This window comes from Schistosoma mansoni, assembly GCF_000237925.1.
Source record: "Schistosoma mansoni, WGS project CABG00000000 data, supercontig 0156, strain Puerto Rico, whole genome shotgun sequence".
Taxonomy (NCBI): Eukaryota; Metazoa; Platyhelminthes; class Trematoda; order Strigeidida; family Schistosomatidae; genus Schistosoma; species Schistosoma mansoni.
In genome coordinates this window covers 650,360-662,881 of record NW_017386050.1, presented here as the reverse complement: position 1 = coordinate 662,881, position 12,522 = coordinate 650,360, and the positions used below count along the sequence as shown (strand labels likewise).

The 12,522-nt window shown below is 31.9% G+C and overlaps 1 protein-coding gene across 1 annotated transcript; it reads right to left on the bottom strand.

The window, feature by feature from the left end:
* Positions 1 to 2,479: 2,479 nt before the first annotated feature.
* Smp_102780 (N-methyl-D-aspartate receptor-associated protein, putative) lies at positions 2,480 to 7,630 on the bottom strand. The gene is made up of 8 exons (XM_018798198.1): positions 7,594 to 7,630; positions 6,397 to 6,506; positions 6,295 to 6,359; positions 6,195 to 6,248; positions 5,602 to 5,692; positions 4,508 to 4,735; positions 3,390 to 3,434; positions 2,480 to 2,808 (listed from the first exon to the last, which is right to left on the bottom strand). Exons 1-8 carry the CDS (start codon positions 7,616 to 7,618, stop codon positions 2,656 to 2,658), a joined length of 771 nt encoding a protein of 256 aa, XP_018646734.1. The 5' UTR covers positions 7,619 to 7,630; the 3' UTR covers positions 2,480 to 2,655.
* Between the last annotated feature and the right edge of the window lie 4,892 nt (positions 7,631 to 12,522).

Sequence of the window (12,522 nt, the reverse complement as noted above, 5' to 3'; positions counted from 1 at the left end):
AGGTCATAAACTTTTCACAAACGCACTTGAATACGTTATGCAATTAATTGACATAATGATTTGTTAAAACAAACAAGGATGCAGATACACTTAGTATTGTTTGTTTGAATCTTCCCATCGATGAGATGCAGGTACATCCAGCTGACGAGTCCCAAATAGGACGAAACGCGCGTCCTGGATTCCACTGCTAACCACTATCCATCTTTGCTTATCATGCTTGTGAATCAAGGCAATACGCACAGCATGCACATATGCCAATTAGAGACTGACCAGTTGCAGTCCTAACACATCGATGGGAAGATTCAAACAAACAATACTAAGTGTATCTGCATCCTTGTTTGTTTTAACAAATCATTATGTCAATTAATTGCATAACGTATTCAAGTGCGTTTGTGAAAAGTTTATGACCTTTCGCTGTACAAGTTACAAAAATGTACAACCGAGGACATCGTGATGGCTGGCAATATACATTGAAAAGAATAAATATTATTTAGATGTCAACATCTGAAATGCTTATAACTAACTGGCGATCACTTAACATATATCGTCAACATTGATCAAGAAATAAGAAACAGAAACTCACTGAAATACTTTATGCTGAGAATTCTATATTGTATATTGAATAAAGCTAATAATAAATAGAAGCAGTTATCTAATCACAGTTACTAATACAAAACATCTACTCACAATAAACTGAATTGATTAAGAAATGACTATTATTATTTCATATATATATAGTTGTTTACAAATAGATTTCATTATTCTTTGTGCTTATGATAAACTTCAATTTAAAAGCTTACCACTTTAGATGGATGTGTACTTTGTACTATGTACATTTTTGAAATAAAGATCATATAAAGCTATCAGAATATACACTTCACTGCTTAAATACTAAAAATGCACTACCTTGAGCCCTCAGTAAAGACTTTGAACGACGGTAATCACTTTTGAAATGTCTGTTAATGAGATAAAAAAGTTATCTTATATTCTTTGTTTTCTTAATGTTTGTCTAGCTAAAGTAAGTGTTGTAAATCATAGTTCACACCGTTAATTGATCTTAGTCAAACATTGAAATTAAGATAGCGCTAGACATGTGTTCCGCTCCGTTATGGACTTTTTCAGCATTCCATCCACAACTCAGTCAGGGTCCACATTCCGGACCTTCATTATTTCGTGGCGTACAAGAAGCATCACTAATGAAACGCGATATTACTCGTGAAATTTAACCAACTGACTAGAGTTAAACGCGTAAATCACTGGATACTGTCCTAGAAGTTTGAAGGTCAAGCGCTCGCCACTAAACTTATAGATCCTGGATTCGTAATTAACACTGAGGAGCCTTATATATAAGGATGAAACTAATGTTCAGTGCTTCTTGAATTTCAGTGTTTATCTGACCAAGATTAGTCTGTGACGTAAGCTATGAGATTAAGTTAAGCTACTGAACTTACTGGTCTCCCGTAAACTCTATTAGAGGTTGAATAGTTTCAATAAATATCAAATATCAGTGATCAAAAGAGATTCAAAATTAACAGTACACAAAACACGGAATATTTTACAATCATGTTCAACTTCATTACATACATTACCAACATCTTGCTAATTATACAAACTACATGAAGTATAAAATGAAATCCTCAATGGTATGTTTTCCATTTTTGTATTTAATCATCAATTACACAACAATAACTAATAGAAACATTATGCTGAAAACACAAAATGTAATTATATGAATATGTATATAGGATAATTGAATGTTGGAAAATAGAATGCTAAATTCAGAATGTAAGAAGTAAGAACAAATGAAACTCGAAACAACCTCTCAGTAATTTCGATTTTAAGTGACTATTTCGATTAGTATTGAGGCAGGTATAAATTTTCATAGAGGTTTCTCTTTCATTTATGACTCATTTATAACTATGCAAACATTCTTCTCAAAACAAAAAATGTTGAGATTGATGGAATGAACGAAATCCATGTAACAGTCAAGACATTTGCAATTCATAGTATATTCGATTTCTCTCAATCAATTTAATAAAACAATCAACAGGATACTAATATATCACGTCCTCATTCTCCATGACTACTTATTCAACATCAGTGCATTGTGCAAACTACAAACTGGATAGTAAGCAAAGATGGATAGTGGCTAGCAGTGGAAACCAGGAAGCGTGTTTCATCCTATTTGGGATTCGTCAGCTGGGTGTACCTGCATTTCAGAGTTGATGTTCACTCTGGGACTCGAACCCAGTACCTTTCGCTTCAAACGCCATCGCGTTATCCACTCGGCCACTGAGTGAATTAAGACTATATCGAGGCAATACGCACAGTATGCACATATGCTAATAAGAGACTGACCAGTTGCAGTACTAACACATCGATGGGAAGATTCAAACAAACAATACTAAATGAATACAAACTGGATAGTTTACAGAAACTCCCTCTCCCAGTCAATAAAACAAACTCACAATGATTAGTTAATTTAAAACTGAATATTTTCGAATCCAATTGTGTTTAATCCCGTACAATAATAAAACAAACAAGGAAACAATCACACAAATTGTCATATTCAATGTTGTTGTTTTACTGCATCATCAAAAAGTACACAATTACATAAAGGAAACATCAGTCTGAAAATACAAACTGCATATATATTTAGGTTAAGTTAATGTTGAGAAACATTACAATAAATCCAGAATATGAGAAAGTAAGTAAGAACAAATGAATCATCGATGCAAATATGAAATCTTCACGTCTGTAGTATATTTCTCTCCCTCCATACAATATTTGAGCTTCAATTAAACTAGCCTAAAATCACAATAACATTGTACAAATTCAAATTCAGAACATTCAAAGCTTATTATTATTATTATGAATTGTGTTATCTAATATCAAATGATTTTGAATAAGAATGAACTAACTTCTATGGAAGTGAAATATGTTTACAAAATTTGATGGATGTTACATCTATGATGTAAACACTATCTGAATATCTATTCGTACACTTTTTTAGTATTTGTCAATCCACATCATTTACAGAGATCTAGAAGAAGTAAAATATCAGTTACTTCGTGTGTTACCTAACCATAAACTGAAATAGTTTGTTTCTAATTTCATGAGTTTGTCTAAAGATTACGCTACAATTCATGATTATTTTCAGTTGATTACATCATACTACTGACTAATACACCACTATATTTCGTGTTGAACAGTTTGGATAATGAATCATTTAGAACATAACAGATTCAAAGTATATATTGACATTGTCATGTTTATAGTTCACTGAAATTACATGGTTTAATCTTAACTTATTCAAATCATCGATTTGTATTGAAGGAAGTTGAATAGACAGCAAGTTCATTTCATTCAAACTACTATTATTCACTCACAGGAATTATGATGGCTAAAACAAGCGGACCGATTGCCCACATCACCTGAAATTCAAAGTTAAATTATTTACTAGTGGGAAAATCAACATTGTCGGAATCAAAATGAGACTGAATGTAGTATTTTATGATAACCAGTATGAGCGTGAGCATCAACGAGTCTGTTTTCATATTTGAGTAACGATAAATCAAACTTAATCTAGAGAAATTGTAAATGCACAGGATGAACTAGAACTCGATAAGACAGTTTTCAAGTCAATCCATACTACACGTAACTGGAAGTATCTGAATAACAACGTTATTTGTTTAAACGTTATTTGTTTCACAGGATTAAATAATGAATCTGCATTTGATTAACACTGTTACCTATGCTGTTCTCTTTGAATACATTTACAACTTAGTTCATCATCATTAAGATTTGTCAACGGTGAATTACAAACTGAAATCCTGTGGTCTCAATAATTCATCTCATCAATACCAATTTACCGGACTTTGAATAACTTTACAGTCTTGATGTAAATCACTATTATTTAAACCCTGATGCTTGAAACTTATTTGTTCATTGACAATAACCAGTGATTAAAATGTTGAAACATTGACTTCCATGTCAACTCTGAGAATCGCTATCACACAATTAATTAATCATGCAAACTATCGATAATATTCTGTTACTCTATCACTAAGAAAGCTATTTTTCACCTAGAAGTGTATCTGTGAATAAACAATATTGAAAGAAATGCTCTTATCCACTATCTTCAATTCAACAATCGGATTCTCACATTTATAGTGACTAAACACTACAATGCAAATATTATCTAAACATAACTGATACACAACAAATGCTAGGCACTGCAAGATGCGCAAATGATTAACAATCAATTTCAGTTACTGATCAATCCAAGTGAAATGGGATCTCAACAATGGTGAGACAGTAATGGAGTTTATCGTACGTACGCCGATGATCATATAGTGAATCATGTATAATAGTGAACATGTTTGCTTTTGGTGTGTATTTAAAGCTCATTGACATTTATCATGAGATATATAACACTGGTTTAGAATACGCCATAAAACCACAATCGTCATATATTCTACTAAAATATAAGCTAAACAAAACTCACTGCAGTAACATTAATACTCCATGGGATCAACAGTATCAATATGACAAGAATGATGGAAGCGATGTAGATCATAAACCACCTAAAATAACTGACCAAATCACGTTCAATATTTATTCCAACTAAAAACAATAACACTGATAGAATGATGGTCAAAATCCAACTGATAAATATGAACATTCCTTCCACGTAGATTGAAAGAAATGCTATCACTCCAGCGAAACTGAAAGTCTGGTAATCAATTTGAAAAGAGGTTTGCACAAATAACTTTTATACCAATGAAACCACCTATTAAAATCTGTTTTATTTAACAGAACATTTGTGATAAAGTACCGTAAAATGGGAAAATCATCTTTATGCAATAATTAATTAGATGGTAGAACAAGCTACAAAAGTTTACGGACTGAATGACTGTAAATAAATGCTCTATCTAATAAATTACTGGATAAAAGACATAAAACCTGTACTGAATTAACTTAACAGTACATGCTCATAATCAGATTTGAGTATTCGACATTTTAGTTAATAAATTTCTCTGATCTCTGTCTACATCATTCAAAACATCTTCACAATTCTGAATCGATATCATTCTCTTGTAACCATAATTCATCATCAGTCACAACTCTATCAAGTAGATTGGATGTTTGAGTGAAGCTTTGACGGATGATAAAGCATTCATAAATTTTGCTCGTATGAAAAAGTTACTGACAGACTCTAAACACACTATTATCAACCAAAAACACCAGTCTACATTCATGTAAACAGAGAATATTCCCGTATCCACCTCGTCAGTCATCGTGTTAGGAGTGAATCATTGATCAGACAGCACACATTTCATATACGATGTTTGATGATAATGTCATCAAAATCACCCACCTGAGCTACAAATCTTCTCCACCATCTCAACACAATACATGTTTGTCAATATCTAACAACCTCAATTACTCATTTTTCACATCCACAGAATATTCAAGTTTATGTGACGACTAACATAATGATGTGGCATCTTATTGGGATCCAGTAATACAAATCGAGTTTATATTGTTGTTCACAAAATGTTTAGACACATTCATCCATTACTATCAAATACAACTTACGAATAGTAAGTAAAGGAAATCCGTGAGATATTTCAAATGTGGAAATCTCTGAATAAAGAAAATTGCAATGGTTTCACCCATCGAAATAACACTGTAATGTAAATTATAAAGTGTCAAAATTGATACTGTAATATAAATAAAACCTATTTGGGAAATATAGTAGACAAAACATCAAACAGCGTGATATGGGTCAAAACGTATAAATCCTGATGACATGTACACATAGTTGAATAGCCCAATAATTCACTGTCATTCAATTATATATTAAAGGATAGACTATTATGTGAAACATTATTTTGTTCGATATTCTTTCCATAAACCCATCTGAAATTACACGAAAAATCAATGAAACTGAAATGTCTTCAATGTTATTCATACCGAATTTGTGGTATTCACGATATTTCCTTATTATGTTTTATATACCCGTAAGAATATTAATGAATTTATCATTTAACTCAACCCATTTAAACATAATAATGCACAACGTATGTGTGTACTCTATACGTATGTGAAATGTCCCAAATAAGCCTACCAAATGAATTCCAGATATATGATGATGAATACCTTGTCTTATACGAATTTACTACACTTACCTCAAAATACAAGAAAACCAAAACTTCTTATCAAGCTTTACAAAGGGTTTAAAACTGAAGTGGGATTAATAAACAATTGGATCACTGGGGAGCAACAAACTTTGTGAACGCCAATGCAGTAATGAATATTGATAGAAAGACTTGAAGGATATTGGTTAGAAACACCTACATTCTCAAATTTATATTTTCAACTGATTTCTACTTTCAATATAAATCGAATGCGTTTTGGATCAATCATTCCAGATAACTTGGAATCCTCACAGATTACTATTTGTTCATTATATTTGCATCCATGTTTGTAGGTATGTGATCCTGACAACAGAAGATGAAACATAAGATTACTACAAACTGATTATAACTGATTGTGACACCTTATTTGACTTGACCAACACTGTTGCGACTGGTGAATATTGTGAACAAATTGTCAATGGAACATTCATCATACTTGACTAAAGCAAAATCAATTAAGGTAACAGAGATACAATGAATCTACTATAATTCGGCGTTTCGCAATAGGTGCTTCACCCCTTAGCACAATAGTATTAATCATTAAAAATTGGTCTACATATGAATATTCTAGAACGTTATTGTAGGGAATTATTCACAAATAGGATATTCATTAATGGAAACTTTTTCACCTAATGGTATTTAAGTTGATTTCAATGAATTATTATACTATATTACGCTCAAGGTTTATTCAGCTGAAGAGAATACACGAAACACAATGTATTCATGTTATGTATATTGCTTCAATTGTTCTTGATTCAGTCAAATCGACCAATGTGAAAAGCGAACAATCCTCTCAGCATATATCAGTACTCGAACTCATCAACTAACGTCAGTTCTCATGCTTAAATAGTGTTGATGGAATAAATTTTTCACCTAAATCCAAGATTCTATATCTTACATTAGACTGATTAGTACATGGAATACAGTCCCGTCTAATACCATCTGGTCTGTGAAGTAATTACATAACATCATCAAATCCGGTTTCTCCAATATATCAATGTCTAGTGATTTACCCACTGATGATGTAATACACATGAGCTGTTTCAACATTATCATCTAATGATGAATATATATATTCATTGGATAAATATTCCAGCAATTTACAACTGAAATGATTGGATTTGGTTTAGTCCATCATTGTTTATTCTGTATGTACAATAGTTTCACTAATTCTATCCATAATCAAAATTGAACTGACTACAATAGTGATATTCAAATACCTTGTATCAGTAATGCTGTTTCATGTTTCCAAATGCAAATGCTCTTTCTTCTCTGTTAAACTCATTCATCATACCAATGAAATTATCGTAATGTGATTACACCATTCAATTGGTTCAACTTCATTATAAACAACAATGTTAACCAAAAATGTATCAATGTAAATACAAACCTTCATTTGGATATTTGTGCAACATCAGTTGTGTTCACAAGCAGTGCTCGTTAAAGTTGATCAAGTCAATCAACACTGATTTATAATGTTGATGTGAATGAAACTGATTGGTGAACATTGAATAAACTGTGAAGAACAGAACGACTTTTGATCAGATCAAAGTACAAATTAGTTAGTGTTTACTTATCTGATCTACTAAACAGTCATATATTTCAATAAATGAGACAGTCATTATTGATATGAGAGAACATTCAATCAATATTTCACACGATATAAATTGATTATATGAATGTCATGTATGAAACGCGTTTGTTTTCATGGATGAGAATGCAATTAGAAAACAATGATATTTTCACGAATCTATGAGAATCTATTAGAGGCCTCAGTTCATACTTATCAAGCTACGTATGCAGTCGGTTAAATATGTCAAAAGTACGTGTACTCTGATGTATGATGTTTCAAGATAATCCATTCAACTGATAACTACACAAGGTACCCCAAATCAAATTGGTGTGAATAGCCAGAGTAAACCACATTTAAGTGACTCCGAAATATGTTTGTGTATATAGTTTATGAGACATATCTAGACATGTTCATCTAATGAATAAAGTCCATTTCATTACCTGTATCATAAACAGTCACTTTTTTATTTAATTAACGATGAGGGAATAAATCCCTTGAGAAGCACCACAGTCATCTTCAATACCATCGTGATATACTGAAAGCAGACAGTGACCGACAGTACTACTGTATATAGTTCAGTATACTTTCCATGTTGAAGAACATAGTTTCATCTAAAACATGTCATTGTAAATTTAATAGTTATTGATGAGATCACGCATTTTTTATTTCACTGAAGTGCTTTTCATTCAAATCACCATCTAGTTATCGAAATCCTCATATTTTATGAAAGCTCATTAACCCAATAATTTATCCAGTCAGATTTCACCATTTGCAAATTTAAAATATTTTCTTCTTTGCAGATAGTCTATTGCCTATTTGTTCAGGAGGTAATTACCAACGCGTTCATATAAATGAGTCTAAAATTCGGTGGATATTTATTAACTGAAAATACATCACATATCAAATCATCTGACTGTCTAAATGACTCTTCTCATTATCAAGCATCACATATTATCTGAATACACTTGTCACCGAATCACTTCAAATAACCTACCAGAAAATATGTTCGGTAATACTTGCAATTCCTTAAAATGAAAGTCCACACAAATCATCCATACAATTTGTATCATCCAATGTTGGAAGTTTATGCTAAATCTAAACATACTGAATTCAAAAGATGAATGATTTATACAAATTCAACTATTCGAACAAACACAGTATTCATGGAGACCGACACACGTGATTGAAGATTTTGATGCATTTATAAACCACATTTGTGAAATCTTGATAATTACAAACGACAAAACAGTCAGCTAACTTATTTTGATTGATGAAGAATAAACACTGATCCTTGCACTCATCATTATTGAAGACTTTATCTGTGGTTGTTACATCATATCAATCTCAGAAAATTTGTTTATTTACCAATTCCCACATCATTTGTGATTTCTATGAGAAGTTAGATATTCCCTACAAAATACACTGTTTAGCATAACCGATGGTGCTTCACAAAGTCATCAATAAATCCTCTTGTTTGAGTGAAAACAATATAACCATCAGTTGAATAATTGATACTTTCGCAGATAAGTTTACTCTAATTTGACTCGACATTGTTTGAACCAAACAGTTTTTAGTGTTTGTGACTCTGATTATTCAGTCCCTGTTCGCATATTTGTACGCTGAACTGATTGTCTGAACAGTGAAATTAGGTCAAAAGCCGTTTCAATTATAGTTGACTGATGTCTGTCAATGAAAACTTAAATACGAGTTCCGTCATACTGGTGACACATCCGAGAGATCCACCTACATTTCAGTGTCAATTATTATGCCAGAATACAAATCGAGACTGGAAATAATTCAGACATTATTATCAACAACGAATAACCCAAATCCCTCATCATCATCATCATTATAACAATAATGTAAATAAATTATGTCGAGATTTATACATAATCGCCTACAATCCTCGCTTATCTCTATCTGGAAGAGGTCGTACAAATAACACCATCTTATTCCAATCATATAAAAAATATACATACACTTTATATTATCATGACTAAGAATAGTGCATTGGACAAAATTCCTGAATCACATCAATTCTCAACGTTATAGAGAAAATTTCTGGCTGCATCATACCTGTTTCCACAGGAATATTGCATTTCTGTATAATACACTGTGATTATTCCAAATGGTGTAAAGCTAAATCCATTCCATAATGATTTTAAAGAAAACTATGCATCATTAAGTAGAATGGAATGAATAAATGAACAGAAATTCATCGGAAATAATCATATCGATCGAATGAGTGTTTACGAATGGTAAAACTAAGTTGCACAGTACCACATCGTCTTATCCAGTGAAACAACAAAACCAGCATTGATGAAGTTATCACTAATTTATCAAGCTTTATTCTCGACTGTTTTCATTGATTTGGAATTCGTAAAGATTTAACATTTATGAGTGAAATGTTCAAGACATTGTTTGTTTTCTTTCGATTTATACTAAAATCATTGTCCGATGAAATTATGTATGAACGTAATCAACAATAGACATGCTAACAAAAAAACTATACATTATTTATGCCAGTTGACCTGTAGTTCAAGAATTGAAAATTTCTTCAGTAGATAGAAAGATGATCAGCCATGCTATTTCTCACATCAAAATCAATGATTATTCATGGTTGTAAAGCATTTGAAGCTAACACAAACAGTAAGAATATAATTTGTAGACGAATCAATCAGAGGTGTTGGATTAAGTTGCGGAATTCATTCATTCCTTCGTTTATTTGACAAGATAGAGTTCTGGAATTTCAGCTGATATCAGTTCGTTTTGAAAACCCTATGTCTAGTTGCCAACCCTAGACGTCAACTGTAAATAATAGTTCTAATTCCTTACACTTGTGTAGAACACGCACCTAGCACTATTGATTAGGTGAACATTCACAAGGTCAGTTTAGCATCACTCAAAGGACGTACGCAAATTATAGTCTCACCACATAAACCTCACCCTATAATTCTGATTGTATTAGCTAAGTTGTTATTAATTATACAACAAAATTTACATAAACTTGAAATTGAACCTGTCTTAATAAATTGAAACATAGCTGATCAATTATCGGTTGCATTCTCCTAGGAGTTTCTGAGTGGGATGTCGTAATTTATACTGCAGATTATTTTCAACCGTTAAAATTCGTAAAGTTCTGATCTTGATGACTGATAAGCTAAATCTGTGATGAGAAAATTTCTGATGCCATACATTTGTAGCATTTGAGATATGACAAAATTGATGAGGAATTGTCTCATGATTTGCTTCTTAAATCGATGATTCATTTTGATAAATATCACTACTGTAACTTGTTTACAAAGTGAATATTTATGTGCTTATCTCTATTGCACGAATTTCACGTGAAGTCAAATGAGATCAGTCAGTTAATCAAATTGAACTAGGTGAAATGTGGTTTGGATGTGAGATCGAATGAATGGAATGTAGATTTATCTAGACTAATCAATAAACAAATTGCTATATAGTGATCATGAAGCTGTAAGAAAATTAAACGTGATAGACAAGATACACTGTTTAACATAGGCTTCGTGATAGTCGGTACTTGCAAACTAGGCGTACTTTGAATATTACGAGAATTGATACTCCCTCTCAATGGGATTTCAAATCACACCAACAAGCAACAGACGTGATATCTAGAACCAAGAAATTTTCTATCTTCAATTAATTAGCACATTATCACAGAGTACGAAATGTACAGTCGTTTAAATTGTTTGTCTAATTGTATCTTGATCGATGGAATTTAGTCGCTAGTGTATGAGGATAAAAGTAATATGGCATTATCAAACACTAAGTCCTTAATCAACTACAATTATCAAAGTTGAGTATAGCAACAGTGCTCATAATATCATCAATTGTCTATTTCATATGTATAATAAGAAATGATTGGGAAATTCTATCACTTTCACTTTTTCAATCAATCGAGTTGGATATTCAAATGACAATGAAAAATTCTAATTTTAATTTGGTAAATTTGAATAAAATGAAAGAATATATAAAAGAAGGTTCATTCACAGTTACCTGTGTAGATGTTATCAAATCAATTTTATTTTGAACTAACTTTTGATAAGACGTTTTATAACTAATGGGGAACTATGTTGTTTATTCTCATATTTATCGACGCTTTATTTTGATTTGTCTCAAATAAATTGATCTACAAACATGAACTACATACATTTTGATTTTAATTAGATAACGAAGAAAGTCTATGAAGTGATGGATAGTTGTTTATTTGTAGTATGGTGTCTTTTATTTATCTCAATCTTTCACCTCAGCTGGATGAATACTGTTGAGGAATCCCATCATAGGATGAAAAGATTGTCTATTGCATTGTTAGTTTTCAGTAATTATCTAATTAAGACTATTTAATGGTGTCAACTACGAAATATTTTGTATTGTCTACCGAAACATTATTGACTTTTATTGTGTTATTTATTATTCTTATATCTTAATCAAAACTCTAATTACAAGGTGGTTCTGTGGATATTTTAGTAATTTTATATAGTTAGGATCATGAGTCAATTGAAGCTAGACCACTAGGGAAAACCTGGAAGCACTGGACGGCCATTTCGTGTTATTGTGGGGCTCCTCAACAGTGGTCTATCGGTTGAGTGCTCTGGTGAGAGGCTGGTAGGTCCTAGGTTCGAATCTCGCGAGGTGGGATCGTGGATGCGCACTGTTGACGTTTTATAACTAATGGGAAACTATATTGTTTATCCTCATGTTTATCGACGCTTTATTTTGTTT